Below are 19,972 nucleotides of genomic sequence, written 5' to 3'. Positions count from 1 at the left end.
TGAAGATTAAAATTAAAGGTTAAAATACACAAGAAATGTCAACATATGTTGGTCGATTTGCATCAGATTTTACAGTGCACATTCTAAGGCCATTCGGCCAAGAAATAGTATTACAGCTTTCGTCAAACTGATAGCCTTCCAAGGAAATTCCTACGACTCCTCATCGCTATCGTCGTTGCCGAAGATTGAAGACACCTTGATAGCCACCTTTGGCTTCTTACTATTGCTACCAGTTGAAGTCTGTCAGATGGTGAACAAGAAAACGAGTAACAAGTAGTTTTGCTGCTACAAAAGTTTGATATCATGGATAAGTAAATATGGAAATCATTCATGTTACCCAAACTGAATAAACTGCCTACTGAGAAAACAAAAGAGCATACTCGGTTAAATCATATAGCTTTTCTATCAAAGCAAACAGAAGTAAGTTGTTTGTGCCAGATATATTGTATCCTGTTTCGACATAGATAATTCTGAATTTTCTGAGAAACCATTTATACATCATGCATTATGTTTCCAACAATTTCATTATTGAAAACACCATGCATTCTGCGTCTTCATTATTATATTTATGATAGACGCATTGAATCTATATAGCAACATTGATGTATAAGTACATGCTAATTAGAAATTGATGTAAAGGAGGGAGTATCTACTATCAACTCAATCCAACTAGCGCAGAGGTTCAACAACAATGATAAACTGTGAGCCCTAACGATTTAGGATCATATGCAGCTATTAAATAAGGGTTATATTATCAAGCATTGTCGGATCTGATATTTGATCAGCAAGCTATGTTGTAACAACACAGCTTACATTATACAGTATCCTAAACTTAGAAGTAACAAAAACGAAACCTCAATTAACAAGATGGGATCCAAAATAACCAACCTTGGCATTGCCTTGCTTAGAGAAGCCAAATTTCAGAGCCTGTCGCTGGTCCTGTTGTAGTACTTTTGCAGAAACCTTTGGTGCACTGACATCGCAGGAGGTCCCAGAACCTTCCTGCTGTTGCTGCTGCTGTTGTTGGTGCTGCTGTTGTTGCTGTTGTTGGCGTTGTTTATGTGCATCTGCCCTGCAAAAGAGTAAATAAACATGCAAACAAGATGTGATGCTCTATGGTTCACACACATATACACACGAAAAAAAAAATTAAATAAAAGTGCAGGGAGGTGTAAGAAAGCAAAAGTATATAGGATACATTTGTGCAAACTTGGCCATTTCCTTCTCTTGACGTAATTGTTCTCTTTTCTGCCTATCATCACGGCTGCTTCCATGCATTTCTCTCATTTCTTTGAATCTCTGTAGATTTTAGAAAGCATAAGTGCCACATTGACATGTTGTAGGGACGATCATTATTCTAATAAGGTTACAGATGAGACTATCAATTTAGTTACAACCATGAAACTGAGATCCATTTAAGAAACTTTTTTAATGACAATGGAAAGGAATACCAAAAAATGTACTTGTTTCTTGGAGTTTGGCGCAATAAAAAAATTTAGTGAACATTGATGTGAATTACCCTAGATAATTTTACTAATAAAATTGGCTCCATTTCAAAAACCAAGAACATTAATCGCTTTATCATCTATCTTTTACCAACTATTGGAATTGGGAGCTAGAAGGCACTTAATCTCCATTAGAACAAAATATGTAACAGAACATGGGAGTTAAAAAATCTCTTGCAGAACTTATATAAACCAATTAGTCCGTCCATGCAAAATCCAGATAGTATCTTGCAAAAAATTGGAACAATCTTAAAGGGAAAAAAAAGCTGATACTGAATAACACAAGTTACCTTTCTATGATTGTGGTCATAAGAGCTCAGATGACTTTCAAATTCTATTGCCAATTTGTACTGTTTGTTGCAGAGATTGCAAAAAAAGACCTTTTTTATTTCCTTGACCTCAGATTCGATTTTCTGCTCGCGCTCTGCTACAACCTGGATTGTCATCATTGGCACGAAGCAGGCAGAAGAAGCCACCAGGTAATAAAAAGTGCACGAAATTCTCAAGACCCTCGAGAGTTGATGCTTCCTTATGATATATCATTCCCATCAAAAAAGACAGGCATATATGATAGTATGCTGCCTTATACTATAATGCAGGTTTACAATGTCAAGCATCAACCTCAAAGCATCTAACACTGGAAACACAACAATCAAATAAATGCTAGCATCAGAAACCATACCTCCCGCTTTTTTATATTTTCTTCAGTCTCAGCTAATTCAACATCAAGCTTCCTTCTTTGGACGTTTCCTTCAGCAGTGAAAAAATCATCCTCTTCTTGCTTTCCAACCCCAAGCTTTGGGTCCCTCATTCCAGCTTTTATGGGCTCTGTAATGCCTGCATGCCCACATCAAAAAATACAAGCTCAGTAAAAATAGTAAAGCCGTGGAACTATAAGATCAATGCATAAAAAATTGCTTCAGACAATTATGCAAGTTCAAGATATAAATCTACTATCACTAAATTTATGGTTCCGCAAGGAGAGATCAAATAGTCAGATAACTAATTTCTGACTCAGAAATTTCTGATTTAAGCTATAACCAATTTCTCATCGAAATATCCAGATAGTCTTGTGATAACTATTATCATCTCCTGATTCAGAAAGGAGTATAGGAAGACAATGAGATTTGGAAAGAGCTCAAATTGTGTCTTGAAAGGTAAACTGTCCCCAATGCAAAACAAACTACATATGGACAATCCTATGAGATCATGCGCTCAGGGATGGAATACTTCATGCCTCATGAGATAATGGGGAACAGAGAATCTTAGGGAACATGACGGCAGAGAAAAAATTATTTAACCAACCAACTAAACAATTTAAAGACTACCATGAGTGATAGTCACATTTCAAATTTCATGGGAAACAGACGAAACATTTTTCAATACTTTGACTAAATAAGTGGATTTCAAACGAATTCATCTACTTTTTCTTCAAACCATTCAAACCTCATTCAGAATTTCAAACTCTTTACATTGTCATATCAACCTCTTGATTTGGTTGGAAAATTGTGCATGTCAGTCTACAAATAGAAAGAAAATTGATATGTGAAAATACCAATCAATTGACCAGAGGAAACAATTAAATAGCTTAAACTGTCTAGTCCAAAATTTGATTCTTGATAAAGAGCCAAATGTGAAATAATAACCCTGTTATAAAGTTCATAACATGAGAAGGAAACCCCATCAACAAGCAATATATCATGGATACCAAGAGTGGAGTCACATATTCATCTTCTTGACTTGCAAGGGTATACTATCCAATAAGCTAATAAAAACAAAGCATAGAAATTCATATTTCCTAATGCAAGACGAACAAAAGAAGTTCGCAAAGCATTAACGATCTGATAAGAACTAAAGCCCTTTCACATATGAAAGAATAAAGAAATCATAGAAGAAATAACTGATCCACATGATAGAAGCAGTTTAACACAGAAGAAATAAGTAATCATTGACACACCAACAGTCCAAAGGCAGAGTCTAACAACATCCTAAAGCAATAGCGAAATCAAGTACCTTGCTCATTCTTCCCAAGACCCTTTCCTTTCCACCCCATCTTCTGCAGAAGTCTAAATCCTACATTGGATGATGTTAGTTGTGTATCCAAAGATGCTTGCTCCAGGTTATCAGTATCAAGGTTTTCTGTGGGCCTATGAGATATAGGCAGACGAAAATCTCCCGGCACATCCTCAGCCAAGGAATCAGGGTATGCCTTTTCAAACGAAGAAAATAGATCAATAGATTGAAAGCGTCCAAACAAATTCAACCATGAAGAAAAACAAAGTGACGAGCATGGCTTTGTGTATGAATATCGGAAGTATACAGTATATCGGGTCATAAGAGAACATTTATCATGAAGAATATATGTTCAAGGCACTTGCAAATAGAATGGGAAGATTATAGAAGAAGCTAGGTCAAACAGTCTAAACACAGGCAGCACACATGCTAAAATCAATTAGGCAACTACACAACAGTTATTTACCTCTTCCCTTGCTTCTTGTTTATTTTGAAAGAAGGCCTCATGTCTACCACTGGATGTTTCATCTTCCATTATGATGAATTTAACACACTGTTAAATACAATGTTAGTTGGGAGTGTCATTTCAAGAAAAACATAGAAACAAAAGGTTAATGATAAAGTGCCACAGCAATTAAAATTTCAGTAGGACTGAGAGCAAATGAAATAGGCACGCCTCAACCTAAAAGAAGCAATGTATTCACAAAAGAGAAAAGTGACTAGGGAATAAATAAATATATTTGAGAGCACATGATATAAAAGATGATCGTGAAAATAATATGCATATGATATAAAGAATGAATGCTAAAATTGAGTAAAACGAGTTCCCATAATATAAATAACAAATTTATATTGTTTTCTCGATCATTTTTTACATCATGTACATTCATTCACACATATATTCATGTGCATCAGTTCTTTATATTTTTCTTAACATATGTATTTGGTCATTATATTAGGTGTATTCATTTTATTCAACTCCAGAACTCATCTTTATATCATATACATATTGTTTTCTCACTCGTTTTTTATGTCATATATGTTTGCACATATGTGCATGTTCACCCATTCTTTATATTTATTATTTATAACATATGTATTCATTTTTTATATCATGTGTATCCATGTTAATCAACTGTAGGATATTTGTATAACTACAATAGAAATTCGTTATTAAAAAACAAAGAAACATGCTAAGACATAGACAAGATTAATAAGTAAATATAATAGTTGTATTTCTTTAATTATTTATGCTCATTATCAATCAATTCATTAAACAATATAGTTCTCCATTTTTACAGGATCAAATGATTGCTCCAATTATCATAGGCACAAGACGATCAAGATCCAATAATTGATGATTACTTAAATTTAATGCTTGGATGTAAACAAATATGTGAGATATAAAATCACCTTCTGATAGTGATGAAAGAAGTGATCATGCAATGCAATATTATAAGAGAAGATAGACGCAACACGAAGTAAGATTAAGGGAACAGAAGGGCGTCTAGGAAAACACACTATGAATACAATATAGGAGTTAGTGGCATCTAATGAATACTCAAGTAGCTTGAATCAGTGTTCTGATATAGAATGCAAGATTGAACTCTTTGTGATGCTCCTACCAATTTCTAAATGTTTTTTGTTTCTTATTTGCTCTTTTGTGAAAGTTCAGTTTTTGAAAAATTGAAAAGCTTTGGAGATAATTGTGATGCATGGAATATTTTAATTAAGGTGATTATCCATAGTGAATTAGTTGAATGCGAATTGAATTTCATATTATAAATCATCATATTTGATGAATGTATTGGTTTGTATTTGTAATGTGATAAGCAGTGATTAAATTGGTCATTATTAAGAAATAAAAGTCTGGAAACTAATTATCCGCAACCAAGGCAGCTACAACAAAGTCAACATGGTTACTGAAAAACTACTATTCAATGACCAAGACATTCTCCGGCTGTACATTACTCATCACAACTATAAGTCTTATTGGAGGAAGATAGTTCATTTTCCACGACCAAGTAGAATGGTCAGAAGACCCTCCTTCCATGACGGGCCGGCCAATTCCACAATAAAACTTTATTAATTGCAGTAGCTTTCAGCAACCCAAAGATTGGTAATGGCCAGCAAATAGGCTAGTAAAAATCTGTCTTGTAATGTTTGTAAAACTTTTGTTCTTAAAGAGAAAATATAGGAAATTGTCAACAATTATTTGGCATGACTTTCGAAATTTATTGTTACTGTGTTGCTGTAATTTGTACAACAAAAGAATGAACTGACATACAATGGATTTTAACAATTAGCATTAAAAAATAAATTATTGCAACAAAAAGGTAAAAGTCATCTTAAAATGTTAAACTATTAGGGCATATTAACAAATACAAATACCGAATTGAATGGTTCATGTATTCTATTGCTAATTTTAAAAGCAACTAAATAAAATATGCAAATCCATTAAAAAAAACTTGAATGTATGGAAAAGATGTCTATCGAAGTTGCATTACCAAAAATCATCAATTATATCTGGAGAATATAGGTAATTTAATCGAGAAAGATGAATTACGACAATTGATTCATCATACATCATAAGAGATTCTAACCTAAAACTGAAAAGGGATTACACCGATATTCCACTCAGCACGTTCAAACTAAAATCTCTAACAACTGTCTCATATCATAAAGACTTTTGTCTCATGTATTTATCAAAATTTCTCTGTCCCAACTCCAATTGGACAAAGAATACAAGTCTATAAAAAGATTCAAGTATGTCAAAATAAATCAATATGAGAAGGAAAAAAAAAAAAAAAAAAAAGAGGAGATGTGGTTTACGCAATATTAAATTGTATCAAAACATTGCGATAAGAGAATAGAAAAGAAGCAACGTAATGCAAGTTGAATAAGAAGTTGTAATCATATTTGATATGTTTTGGGCTATAAGTAGGAAATAACACAGATTATTAACACTGTAAGTTAGGTAGTTGCTAATTATTTGTTATCTTTCCCACAAACACTGTAAGTTCTACAAAATTAACAGTTGCAGCCCTAGACACATTTTAGCACAAATAATAAACCATGCAGCAGCACAACAGAAGCAACAAATTATGGACTATAAAACAGATAAAAAGTACAAATTGTAACTAATTTAATATTTGATCAGTCGTTCATTACTTCAAAAAACTGAATATCAAGTTGACAACGCAAATAACAAAATGAGTTAGAATAGACATGTACCCGGGATAGAACGAAGGACGCGAATCAATTGCCGTTCCAATCGTTTGAACCGCTCGGCCTCGCTAGAGCTACAATTTCTGGTTCGCCGTAGCCAAGGCGAGGCCAGAATCAAACACTGCGACGAACGAAAAGGAAGGCGACTTAATACGATGCAGAACAAGGAAAATCATTGCTGTGAGATCGAAATAACGGAAGAGGCCGACACGGTTTTGGGTCGCCTGAGTTTCCCCAGACGCTCGATGCTCGCCGCGCGCAGCAGCGTGGAAAACCAGCGGATGCGAAGGGGGCAGGCCAGCAACCGCAGTGGCCCTGCCCTCTCTCCTGATCTGGTAATTTAGGGTTTGCAGATATTCAATTTGTGGGTTATCGGGCTAGCGGGGTGGATTAACGGGTAGCCTATTTTGGACTTGGTTAAAACTCGCAACAAAATTTAAAAAATAATAAGAAAAATAATAATTTCATCAAATTATCCAAGTCAATTTCATCGAATAGTTGTTGATTAATCAATAATCCTTCCAAATTTCATAATCATAGATTTGATGTCCCAAGGCATAGCTGAGGAGGGTAGATTCTTTGGATCTATTTTTTTATGATCTTCTTTTGATCTCTTTTACAATTATAATTAGATCGTGGTTAGAATTATATCACAATTGATTATGATCCCTCTTCAAATTCACGGAAAATAGATATATATATATATAGAAACTGATTTAAGAGGTGAAGATTCTGAAACCAAATGTTAAACATACAAGATAGCTAGGAGATTCACCTCTATAGTTGAGGCAAACTCCACACACCCTCAATCACATATCACATGGGCACATGACACCCATTGTGATGTTCTCAAAATCCACCATGCACAAGACACGTACACATCTCACCACTAATCTACTTGTGACCTTTCACACACACACAAGTTCACATGTTGACTTGCATGCACACACGCGAGTCAATGATTGCATCACACGGCCACATGATGCTTACAAAAATTCACACACACGGATAATAATCAAATCATGGATTGCAATTCCAGCTAGCGGACACATTTAAAACACGAACAACAATTCCAGAAAACGGGCAGCAATCAAATGTCTTTCAATATAGAACAGATGAGTGTTACGCTGAGGATAAGTCGATGAACCGATGGACATGGATTTGAATCTTGTGAAACACCCTCCCAATATCAGGAGCCATCCCTTTATATCTGCATCTATTGGTGGCTTTCCCATAGAGTATAAATCATGTTGGAAATGCTCAGGTATCGAGTCTTTGTTTTGCAATTGTCTTCTTTATAATGTTATCCAAAAACTTACAGCAACTCCCCTGCTGATCTGAAGTCATGTTGAAACTCCAACCAAGGCTTTACCTTCTTCCATAGCTCACATGTTATGGGGCATTCAAAGAACAAATGTCTATTTGACTCATCTTGTTGCCGACAAAGCATACACTTCTTGTTCGGTTCATAGAGCATTCTATCCGTCATTCGTAGCTTCCTATGTACAAGTAACCAAACAATGAATCGATGTTTTGGTAAGATTTTCGGCCTCCAAATCAAAGATCCCCAAGTCACCGAAGCCCCTCTCGGTCTAAAGAAATCATAAGCATTTGCCACCCCCTTTTTTCTTCACCGCAAGCCACTCAATCAACTTCATATTTGTTGCTCCATTTCCATTCCTAGCTACTTGAATCTTGTCCTGAATTTGCACAAGTCTTTTAATAAGTGGTGAATCCAAAGCCTTAGTCTTCCATTGCCAAAAATCAGCCCTTTAACATAGTGATGATGAACCCATCTTACCCAAAGCGAGTCTGACTTTGATTGGATTTCCCAGAGGGTTTTGCTTAAAAGAGCTTTATTCCACGCACTTAGATCTCGGAGGTCATAGCCATCATCTTATTTAGGGAGACAAAAAGTGCCCCATGCAATTGGAGGGAACTTAGTAGACCATACAAACATCCGACATATTGTTTTAATTTTTTTAATAACCCCCTTCAGGTATAGGAAGCAAAGAAAGCCAATAGCACTCCATATCTTGTAGTACCGTTCGCACCAATTCAAGTCGGCTTGTGTATGATAATGTATGTTTTGGCCAAGAGTTAATCTTCTTTATAATAATCTCAAATAGGAGGTCATAGTTGGCAATCTGTAACTTTTTTGACGCAAGTGGAATACCCAAAATTGGAATGGAAAAGTTCCTTCTTGAAATCCAATTATCTGTAGGAGCCGACCCTTCATCCCCACATCAACCACAACTATATATATGTGAGATTTCAACGGATTGGTCTTCAGGCCTGCCTCACAACCAAATTGTTCTAAACAACCCGCTAAAACATTGATGGAGGTTTCATCCGCCCAGGCAAACAACATCAAATCGTCGGTGTAAGCTAGATGGGTGATGTCAACCTCTTTGCACATAGGATGATGGAGAAATGAGGGTGAAAACAAGCAACCTACAACCTTCTTGAGAGTACTTCTATACATAAACCGAATAAGAGAGGAGATAAAGGATCACCTTGCCTCAAACCACGTTATCCGTTAAAGTATCTATAGATGTCGCCATTGAGGGAAATTGAATAAGAGGTCGTAGTTACGCATTCTCTAATCCACTCACAATACCGTTAGGGAAAACCAAAACCAATGAGTGCCTCCATGAGAAATTCCCAATCCACCGTATCAAATGCCTTCTTCAGATCAACCTTGATCATGCACCTTGGTGATATTCTTTTCCGCGCATGTTTCCTTAGCAATTCTTGGGTCAAATTAATGTTGTCTCCAATTGATCTTCCTTGCATAAATGCTACTTGAGCCGGATCCAACAAGAAGCTCAAAACCGAAGCTAATCGACTTGCCAAGATCTTGGCTAAATGTATATAAAACATTACAGCATGAGATAGGCCAATAATCCGATACCCCAGGGCATGATCTGCCTTTGGCACCAAGGTGGTCAATGTATGATTTCACTGTTTAAGCAATTTCCCTTCTTAAAAGAACTCTTGAACTATTACCACAAAATCCGGATCTACTATCTCCCATGATGAAGTGAAAAATTTCGCTCGATAGCCATTCGGACCTGGTGCCTTGTCACATCTAATGTCATGTAAGGCTTCTTTGATCTCACCCTCACCCACCGACCTTGTCAACCCATCTGATTGGGTTCCATTTAGCTTCCTTCCAGGGATACTATTGTTGTCCATAAGACTGCATGTTTCAGTTTTGCCAAATAAGTCATGAAAGGAGCTTACAAATTTCTCCGCCATTTCACGAATGCTTGATGTTTGCTCCCCATCCCTTCTGGTGAGTGTAATAATAGCATTTCTCTTGTTGTTCTTCTTTACCACATCATAAAAGAATTTAGTACATTTATATGAGCTCTTTAGATACGCATTTTTTGCCCTTTATTGGTAAAATTACTTTTTCGCCTCCGCAAGAAGTGTGGCTCGCCTCTGGGCATGTATATACTTTGTAGGGGAAGTCCTTCCCTCTAATATATCTCTTTGCATCCCTTTTAATTCTGCATTTGCTCTTCTTGTCTTCTCTGAGACGTGCCCAAACTTTTTCTTGTTCAATTCCTGCAATCGGCCTTTTAATTGGTTCAATTTTAACTTGAGCACGAATTGAGCATGTCCTTCGGTCGGGGCTGTCCAGGAGTCCCTCACAATCCTTTGAAAATCCTCATGAAGAGCCCACATGTTTAGGAATTTAAAAGGCTAGTTTGGAGGCTGATCTTTTGCCATTTGTGCATTATGCCACAAGAGTGATCCGAGAGTCATCCATGAGCCGTAAACTCCACATACGCATCAAAGTCTGCCATTAACCAAAAGGAATTAACCAAAACTCTATCCAATTTGGAGGAGACCGTACCATTTGCCCAAGTAAGTCGACATCCAATGGAGTGAAGGTCCACTAGTTTACACGCTTACACAAAGTTTTAAAAAACTCGCATTTCATGATTGGTGATCGGTGAGCCTCCTTGTCATGTATAAATAATATAGAATTGAAATCCCCCATTACGATCCAAGGTTCAGAAATAACGACACCAAGCTCATCAAGTGTCTCCCATAGAGGCGTTCGAGTGACAATCGAATGCAGCCCATAAACCACTGTCACCAAGAAACTCCTTCTGGATATGTTGCATTTGATTTGACAATGAATGATTTGATCCGTTGTCTTAAAAACCTCCATGTCTACTTTTTGTAAATCCCAAAGAAGCAAAATACGACCATATAGCTAGACATATTAAAATTATGAGCACAACTCATACCTATGAAACGCCTTTGTAGAATTGGAGCTAGAGATTCCTCTTTCAACTTTGTCTCTAATAGAGTAATTACTTGGATGTCTTTGTGTTTGAGGAGGTGTTGCACTCCCCCTTGTTTTAGGGGCTTATGAAATCCTGTAATATTCCAAGCGACATCCTTCATTGACCACCTCGCGCGGCGAGTTGCTCACGCCCAAAGCAGACGGAATCCTCTGGTCCCATCTACCCTGGTGATTGGAGGGATTGGAGGGATTGAATGGTTCTCACCTGTTTAACAGATGGGGACTATTGAATTCCTCCAATCATTGCAGTGGACCAGGGCTTGGTCCGCTAAATGCGGACCAGAGGATCCCTACTCGCGCTCGAAGTTGTCTCCCACAACTTGGTGTCGGCATGATAGCTCCAGCACCCCCACTTGCACTCAAAGATGTGGTTGACGGTAAAGATAAAGTTGACACCTCATATGTGGTATGTATTGTCTCACTTGGTGCAATATTGCTTTGTTCAACCGATGAGGACGAAGAGGATGAACTTCCCAAGCTGGAACATACTAAATGGGCAACTTTTGTGGTTGCTCCTCCTCTACCGTCTGTATTGCCTCCACACCAACGTGATCCACATCTTGTATCCCATCTTTGTCAACATATTGTATCCCATCTTGGTCAACATCTTAATCCCATTTTGGTCAACATCTTGGGCTTCCACTTGAGCAACAACATCTTGGACTTCAACATTTTGGATTTCAACGGTGTGGTCAACAACACCTTGGACTACATTTTGGTCAATGACTCTTTGACTCCAACACCTTGAACTTCAACAGTAATTTCGTTTCCCCTATTGGTATGAGTAATAAGAGGTTCCATAGACACTGGAGTAGAATTTGCCACGATATTCTCCAAGTTGTTACGCTCAACCGATGCTTCCACATTTTGTCTTTGTTGTGCCGACCTCCATTGCTACCGCAATCTTGTTCTCCCCTGACTCTTTGTTGATTGTGACCTTGGCCTCCATTGCCGCTGCTCATTGGCACCATTTTGCACATTATCTCCTGACCAAGTTGCTTACTGCCTCATCGAGTCATCACCTCGACGACAAGTGCCCAAACGATGGCCCAATCTTTTACACATTTCACAGAAATCTGGTAAGCTTTCATAAACGATACGAAGGTCAACTTAAACTTCAGTAGGCAAAGTGATGTGAACCTCATACACCCTCCTCCAATGGGCGAAATTTTCACCAAGAGTCTAGCATACTCCAACTGGTCCCTCGTACGCGTCAAGTTATCAATGTACAATGGTTTTCCAACCTCCAATCCAATCATACTTAGCACCTTTTGCGTCCAACAATCCGACGGTAGCCCATGGATTTGAATCCAAGTAGGAACAAAGCAACAATCTTCATTAAAGAGAAAACATCTTGACATGATCTTCAAGAAAATAGGAATACCAAAGATAAAATATGGCCCTCTCTGTAGAACCTTTTCTCGATCTTCTTTTGTGTCAAAGCGGTAGACTGCCCACCCATTTATGTGCAATAAATATGTGTGCTTAATCTTCCAGTGAGCACCAATATTTTTTACGCCATCTATCCCAGGGTGCGGGCCCGTGAAGCAACCGGCAAGATAGAATCCCAATGCATCTTCAACACTATCTATATCATCGTAGTCAAAAGTAAGTCTTTTACTCTAGCGACAAGGCGAGCTTCGTCTTCTGATTATCCTTGAAGAGATTGGCCCAATACTTCTTTTGTTGAGGTTCCTTGTCCCCTCCATTTCCATTAGCCCTGTTGCATTCTTCCGTAAGACTATTTGTTGTCGAAGGTTGCTATTACGGTAGGAACTCCCCCACCACCTCTGGCGATGGTGACCGTGGCACTCCTTGAGCATGCCTAGGGGAGGGAGGGGAGGAAACTCTAATGTCCCAAGTGGCAAGTTAGCCACATCAACTGCATGATTCATGTCAACTTGACATTCCATCGTGTAGGTGCAGCGGAGGCCGGCAAGAGGGGGGTGAATTGCTGAAATCAAAAATAAACTATACCCTCCTCGGATTTCAACTCAGAAAAGCAATAGAAAAATAATAACAAATAAAGAAATAGAAATTAAGTAGAAGACATGAATTTAACCTGGTTACAACCAAAAGGGTTGTTAATCCAGGGCAGTGACAAAAGCGCAGTAGAAGATCTCCTTTTGTTGAAGGCGAAGAAGTCTTTTACACTTTGAAACTTAGAACTATTGCTAGGAAAGACTATACAATTGATTACTTGAGTTTGTATTGAATTCCTAGCTCCAGGGGCCTTTAAATAGCCTCTGGAAATCTGATCTCGAGGGTCCAAGGCGCCTCCAATGGGTGAGCGGATAAAACTTTATCCGCAGCGTAAATAGTCAGTTTTGACCTGTTGAAGGCGCCTTCAACAAGGCTGAAGGCGCCTTCAAGCTGGAGGCGCCTCTATCAGGCTTGGATTCCAGCTTGCTTCTTTGCTTCGCTTTGACTTCCAACACTCCGATCTTTTGGGTGATTGCGGCCAACCGGAATAGGGCTCACCTGAACCCAATTCCCCGCCTTCTCCTCGAGCAGTCTTCCTCCCCGGCTTAACGTCCCTCGAACGCTGCACACGTTCTTCTCGTCCACCGGTGTACTCTTCCGCAGCTCTCTCGTCCTTCGGACGCATCGAGTCCGTCGGCTCTCTTCCCTTGTCGTCCTTCTCGCCAGCTGCATCTTCCGCTCGACTTCCTACGCTCCTATGTTCCTGCACACTCAGACACATGGATCAAACAAAGCAGGATCTAACCAACTTGGTTGATCACATCAAAACACCCACGGGGTCAACACATCGTGCCCGCCACATAGGACCCATGAGCCACCATGTCATCAGTCGCACCAATCACCTGAAATGAAATGCCCACATTCAGAGTCATATCATCACCTCTTTCCATATCACACTCCATGATAAAGTCAACTGACATGTTAGCCACCGAAATTTCCATGTTGGCAAACTTTTATTCTTTAAATGAGACCTTTGCATGAATTTCACTCAAGCGAGAATATTTGAAATCTTTTTTCTTTTTACCCATTGTCAAGTGTCCATGTGAAATCAAAAGTCAAAAGTCAAAGGTTACAACCAAGCCTTCCAAATGCCCAAATTTCCAATTAATCACCGTGTAAAATTGGAGAAGCAACATGCATGCATTCAATAAATTGGAATCAACGTCCAAGCAATCAATGGTCCATGCCAAAAGTAAAATCAAATTCAAAATGCCACCGATGACTTCCAAATCAGAAGAAATGCAATCAATCCACACCGAGACTAAGTTAGAATGCCACCAATATTTCCAAATGCGAACAACTTCAACTAAAGCCAATATCCGTTGAAATTATTGTCTATTAATGTTAAATAGTTAGTCCAAGAGATTCCTTCTTTGGAGCTTGCCGGCTGGAAAATGCACAGATTTTGAAAACGTCGGTGAACCTCAAGTGATGTGTGAAGCAATATGAATTTGACCAATCACATCCTTCCTTCGAGCACTAGGACATCGGAGGGAAAAGGGGAGAGGAAGAAAACCAAAGAAAACTAAAAGAAAACTGAAGTAGAAGAGGAGGGGATAAAAACAAGTTTATCGAGAAGTTGGACGGTAAATCGGTGAGACGATAACCCCTATGTCGGAGAAGAACATTCCGATATAGCCAATAGAATATCCTCTTTGCACCCTCCAACTCCACCCAAGAACCTTTAGAGAGACGTCGTCCATCACAAGTGGACGATTGCCACCAAGAGGAAGAGAAAAACTGAGGAGAGTCCTTTTAAAGTCATTGAAAAAAGAGCCTAGAAATCACTCATTTCATCATATGAAAGATGATAAAAAATTCTAGAAAAAGATTGGAGTCTCTCTCTCAGAAGTGGACATCCATGACTGAAAGCTCTTTCACTCAAGTTATTGTTCATTTAAAGAACAATACTGCTTATACTTATTTTATAATTTATGCAATAGATGATATTTTTTTAAGACTAATATTATAATGATATTGTTAGTGCAACATCACTTATCGACGAAACCAATAAAATGAAAAATAAATATGACTTTTTACAAATTTAAAAATTAGACGTGGCTTTTGAAAATTTCATTATCTCTGGATTAATTGTCGTTAAATATTTGAATATGAATTCATTCTCTTAGCTGATATTACACAGCAAAAAATGAAAATGACAATTTTATTATATTAGAAAACTCAATTGTCCTACAAAAAGAATTTTATAGAATGAAGTATTTTTTTATTTATTACGATGAATAGAATTGTAAATAAGTCATTTAAAATTAAATTATACGTTGTCTAAACTTATTTGATAAGTTAATCAAGTCAATCTAAACATAAAATGAGCCAAATTGTTAAAATAAATATTTGACTCTAAAATAGTGATAAAAAATTAATTTCATAATTATTTTAGCGTTGAAAATTAATTTATCACTATTAGTAACGAAAATATTTTTTTATTTCTATCTAGGGACCGAATTTAATAATAAAATTTAAATTTAATAATATTTTTAGGAAATAATTGTTTTAATAACTTAATTCATTTTAGTTACGCTTGACTTAATTATTTTACCAAATAAACTTTAACATTATAAATTTTGACTTTATTACTTATTAAATAAATTTAAATACAAAAAGCTAGATTTAAATAGTCTTTAGTTAGACGAGTCTCCCTGAATAAATTGATAAATTTAAGTCTTAAATTTATCCCGATAAAGGTAAGACTTTATTACTCGTGCGACATAGGAAAGAGATCTCTAGGTCTATATTTTTATGGATCAGAAAATGAATCGTATATATAATTACGATCGAATCGTGACGGTGATCTAGTTGCAATCGATTACGATCCCTCACTGGATTCATCGTCCCTTCAGATTATAATTTAGGTCGGGACGGGTGGCTCGAGATCGCCTGAAGGCCACCCCAACTTAGCGACTAGTAATCTGATCACTTGTCCACCACCGACGACCTTCGGACGGTCTCTGGTTAACCGTTTCGATCTAAATTATAATCTGGGAGATGATGAATCTAGAAAAAAATGACAATCAATTACGATCGGATCGTTACCATGATCTGATCACAATTTCATCCCATGATCTATACAAATATGGGCTAAGGAATCAGGTCTAGGTCTAGTTGCATAGGGTCCAATAATTAAAGCTCATATATAGGATTACCATCATCTCGGAATGATGCAGAAAGATCTGAATTGAGTGGCAGAGAAGCAAAAGAGAAGGAAAGAAATTCCCCCGATTCGTCCTTCCGTTTTCTCCGACCCCAAGCAAGCACATATACCAAAACTCGACCAGGCGAAAGAAAGAAACAAAAGCGGCGGTCGGCCTCGTTGCGTCCGCTTAAACCAACCGCCCAACCCATTAACAAGTCCACATCCCACCCTCTTTCCAAACCTCGATCCCATTTCTTTATGTTCTGCTCAGAAAGGCAGCCCCTTCCTCCACTTTTTTGCTGGCCAGCCTCTCCTTCCATGCACAACACAGACCACCACCACCACTATAACTACCTCACTCTCACTGCAATGTCTTACATGCACGAGCCATTGCCAATCTATGGAGTCATGGAGACAGCTCTCTCATCTCGTTTGCTTTATTCTTCTTCTTCTGCTTCTTGTCGAGAGTGCAGGTGAATACGAAGCCTCACGATTTTGCATTCTTGTTGTCGTCGTTTTATCAATGTGTTCTTGTCCTGAATGATTAGTGTATGGGCAGAGAGTAGAAGCTTGAGACGCGATGGCGAGCGGCACAAGGTGAAGGCGTTGAGTCATTTAGGCACGAGCTATGAGACCTCTGATCCGTACTACTACGCGGGTTCGCCATTCTCGATGCCTCCCTATGGAGACGCCATGGGTCCTGGTTCCTCTTCCGCGCAAGACTACCCTCCCTTTTGCATCTACCCGCCGCTCACTCCGCTGCCGCCGACTATGACTCCTTACCTCCCTTCCCCGCCGCCGCCGCCGTTGGAGTCCACCAATCCGCCTGAGTTCCCCGTGCCAAGCCCGCCGGTCTACATCCCCGGCCCGCCCGAGACGGTGCCGATCCCGCCCGTGTACGAGCCCAATCCGCCAACTGCTGTCCCCAGCCCAACGGGCTTCGTGCCGAGCCCGCCGCCGCCGAGCTTTACCATCCCCGGCACGCCAGGGTTCCTGCCGTCCCCGCCGCCGCCGAGCTATATCGTCCCAGGCACGCCGGAGTTGGTTCCTTTCCCGCCGCCGCCGCCGCCGCCGCAGCCGATCTACGTGTTCCCAACTCCGCCGGGTTTCGTGCCGAGCCCGCCGGAGTTCGTGCCGAGCCCGCCGGAATTCGTGCCGGGGCCTCCTATTTTCCTGCCTCCGGTGGTGTACCCGTCGCCGTTAGCTCCGCCGCCCCAGGTGCGCGGGCGGTGGTGCGTGGCGAAGCCGTCCGTGCCGGACCCGATCATCCAGGAGGCGATGAACTACGCCTGCGGCTCCGGAGCGGACTGCGACTCGATCCAGCCCAGCGGCCCCTGCTACGAGCCCAACACCATGATCGGCCATGCCTCCTTCGCCTTCAACGGCTACTGGCAGCGGACCAAGGTCGCCGGAGGGACCTGCGACTTCGGGGGAACCGCCATGCTGGTCACCAAAGATCCAAGTCAGTCATTCTTCGTCTTAAATTTGTTACAGAGATCGTTGCATCTTACTGTTGATCACATAAATCATGCTTCGCACCCTTTCTCCAGGTTACGACGGCTGCCATTTCATCATCTATTGAAAGACTCGACGACAGTCTCAAGAAAAGTTCCAGGGAAAGAGCAATTTAAGTGCTACAATTTTCTCCCAAATGGTTAATTCAAATTTGTTAGCCATGTAAAAAAAACAATTCTGGGTTATTTTTCTCGGATATAGACATTTTGAGATTTAGAAGAAAGTGGAGAAACTGTGTGAACTGTCTACTCGAAACGAAATTGCTCAGTTTCTTATAGTTTTTTATGTTCAGAAATCACTAGTTAACAATTGATATCAGCTAAATTATTGGTTCCTTCGTGTGTATTTAATATTGTAATTAATCTAAAAAAAATACTAGTACTTGGCGACGTGGCCTTACGCGTCTTTCAATATACCGGCGAAGCCGCGCATCAGCGCTCTCCAGGTGCTCCGCCTCCATTGGCCTCCGGAGGAGGCCTCGGTGTTGCGCTCGCAGCGGCGGCCGCGTCGCTTTCGGCGTTGGCATCGGTGGCCCGGCGTTGTAACGACGACAGTGGGGGCGGTGTAGAATCGTGTTCTAGTGGGGCAGAAAGGCGCACACGCGTCGTGAGGGAGAGCTTACTCTGTCGACAGCCGTGGCGTCACGTACCATTTCCATGCCCGGCATACCACACTGCCTCGTTCGCAGGGAGTTCCGAAGTTGATTGTATTCAGCATGAATCAATCTTTCTTTTCCCTTTTTTTAACGAAAAATGGCATACGAAAACAGAGTTGGGTTGGTTCCACGCAGTAGATCAATCGCAGGAAGCGACAAGCTGGGTCTCCCTATCGTTCTCACTGAACTAACACGCACCATGTTTTTTTCCCACCACCATCTTATCCACACACACTGCTCACCACTTCTACTAATCTAGCCGCCCCTCTGTCTTGGACATGTTGAATGATCCCAGGCCCCGCACCGCCGCCGCCGCCGCCGCCGCCGCTGCCGACCATGAAGACGCTACCGCCGGGGACGCCGCAGAGTTCCGTGACATCCACGTGTTAGCCCCGCCGACCTCGCACCTCGGCCGCGGCCGCCTCGGGGACCTTTGGGAAGGCGGCAGCGTCCGCTCAACGGCCTCCCTCTCCGTCGGGAGTGCGGAAGGCGTCAACGAGGGCGGCTTCACTAGTATGAGCAGGGAGTTCAACGCCATGGTCGTCGCAGGCTCCAACTTTCAGCAGCAGCAGAACGATGGCGGCGGCAGCGTGGCTGACGATCAGCTTACGCGCATCGGCGAGGACGAGCTGGAGGAGATCAATCCGCTGGCAATCGTCCCTGACAATAACCCCTTTCCCTCCCCCCGCCGCCCATCATCCGCGGCCGGCGGCGGCGAGTCCTCCTCCTCCTCCTCCGTCGGGGTCCCTGTCCACGTCGTCAAGAAGGAGGAGGTGGAGACAAAGATCGCCGCATGGCAGGTCGCCGAAGTCGCGAAGATCAACAACAGGTTCAAGCGCGAGGAAGTGGTCATCAACGGGTGGGAGAACAACCAGACGGAGAAAGCCACGACTTGGCTGAAGAAAGTTGAGGTGCCTAATCCTATTCGATCAAATCGATTGATTGCCAACGAAAGATCCAATTTTTCCTTTTCTTTCCATTAATTCGATTTCTGTCTGTCGGAACGGAGCAGCGGAAGTTGGACGAGCAGCGAGCCAAGGCGACGGAGAAGATGCAGAACGACGTGGCGAGGGCGCAACAGAAGGCGGCGGAAAGGCGGGCGTCGGCGGAGTCCAAGAGGGGAACCAAGATCACCAAGGTGCTCGAGCTTGCCAATTTCATGAGAGCCGTGGGCAGAGCTCCATCCAAGCGATCCTTCTTCTAGCAGCTTGGATTACTGAAATCGTAGAACTCGAATCGAGCGATCTGCATATATGGAAAGATGAACAGGCTGAAAATTGTAAGTCGAGAGGTCGAATTGTCCTGTAATATAGTACCATATTCCTGTATTGTTGGGAAGATGAGATCAATAATGTTTGGTTACTGGTTCTGTTCGTAAGCATCCTCCTTTTCTTCGAAATCATAGAAAGAAAACGATTGAAAACATTTACAGGGGAATTAAACATGAATTGGATGGATGTGATCGATTGGGTGAGAGCCGTGAAGCTTTGTCTTCCTCCAATGTCTGGGAGATCCGGTTAAAAAAAAAAAATCCTTTTACTGAAATTAATAAAATAAATAAATCCTGTCCGATAGATCCTATCCACGTTTACAGCCAG

At 40.6% G+C, this 19,972-nt stretch overlaps 3 protein-coding genes across 5 annotated transcripts; 2 read left to right on the top strand and 1 right to left on the bottom strand.

Annotated features, from left to right (window-relative positions):
• LOC121979756 (G patch domain-containing protein 8-like) lies at positions 1-7,115 on the bottom strand. 2 transcript variants are annotated; one of them, XM_042531749.1, is made up of 9 exons: positions 6,958-7,115; positions 6,753-6,867; positions 3,985-4,071; positions 3,519-3,714; positions 2,188-2,342; positions 1,796-1,939; positions 1,199-1,299; positions 889-1,072; positions 1-226 (listed from the first exon to the last, which is right to left on the bottom strand). In XM_042531749.1, the coding sequence occupies exons 3-9, from the start codon at positions 4,051-4,053 to the stop codon at positions 221-223; spliced, it is 855 nt and encodes a 284-aa protein (XP_042387683.1). In that variant the 5' UTR covers positions 4,054-4,071; positions 6,753-6,867; positions 6,958-7,115; the 3' UTR covers positions 1-220. The 2 variants fall into 2 exon arrangements, with proteins under 2 accessions (XP_042387683.1, XP_042387682.1); XM_042531748.1 differs by having other exon boundaries at positions 1-240; positions 6,956-7,077.
• Positions 7,116-16,554: 9,439 nt separating this feature from the next.
• Positions 16,555-18,699, top strand: LOC121979750 (extensin-like). Of its 2 annotated transcripts, XM_042531740.1 has the most exons (3): positions 16,555-16,677; positions 16,764-17,666; positions 17,755-18,699. In XM_042531740.1, the coding sequence occupies exons 1-3, from the start codon at positions 16,605-16,607 to the stop codon at positions 17,784-17,786; spliced, it is 1,008 nt and encodes a 335-aa protein (XP_042387674.1). In that variant the 5' UTR covers positions 16,555-16,604; the 3' UTR covers positions 17,787-18,699. The 2 variants fall into 2 exon arrangements, with proteins under 2 accessions (XP_042387674.1, XP_042387673.1); XM_042531739.1 differs by having other exon boundaries at positions 16,764-18,105.
• Positions 17,838-19,743, top strand: LOC121979751 (remorin 4.1-like). Its single transcript, XM_042531741.1, has 2 exons — positions 17,838-19,285; positions 19,387-19,743. The coding sequence occupies exons 1-2, from the start codon at positions 18,653-18,655 to the stop codon at positions 19,576-19,578; spliced, it is 825 nt and encodes a 274-aa protein (XP_042387675.1). The 5' UTR covers positions 17,838-18,652; the 3' UTR covers positions 19,579-19,743.
• The last annotated feature ends 229 nt before the right edge of the window (positions 19,744-19,972 follow it).

Source organism: Zingiber officinale, chromosome 5A (genome assembly GCF_018446385.1).
Source record: "Zingiber officinale cultivar Zhangliang chromosome 5A, Zo_v1.1, whole genome shotgun sequence".
Classification (NCBI taxonomy): Eukaryota; Viridiplantae; Streptophyta; class Magnoliopsida; order Zingiberales; family Zingiberaceae; genus Zingiber; species Zingiber officinale.
Note: the sequence above shows the minus strand (reverse complement) of the source record. Positions and strands in the feature narration are given on the sequence as shown.

Coding starts and splice junctions, on each gene's coding strand:
- LOC121979756 (XM_042531748.1), bottom strand. CDS start 4,053: ATGGAAGATGAAACATCCAGTGGTAGACATGAGGCCTTCTTTCAAAAT. Junction 1,073..1,198: donor ATGGCCAAGTTTGCACAAAT/GTATCCTATATA, acceptor ACTCTTTTGCAG/GGCAGATGCACATAAACAAC. Junction 241..888: donor CTAAGCAAGGCAATGCCAAG/GTTGGTTATTTT, acceptor ACCATCTGACAG/ACTTCAACTGGTAGCAATAG.
- LOC121979750 (XM_042531739.1), top strand. CDS start 16,605: ATGGAGTCATGGAGACAGCTCTCTCATCTCGTTTGCTTTATTCTTCTT. Junction 16,678..16,763: donor GCTTCTTGTCGAGAGTGCAG/GTGAATACGAAG, acceptor GTGTATGGGCAG/AGAGTAGAAGCTTGAGACGC.
- LOC121979751 (XM_042531741.1), top strand. CDS start 18,653: ATGTTGAATGATCCCAGGCCCCGCACCGCCGCCGCCGCCGCCGCCGCC. Junction 19,286..19,386: donor CTTGGCTGAAGAAAGTTGAG/GTGCCTAATCCT, acceptor GGAACGGAGCAG/CGGAAGTTGGACGAGCAGCG.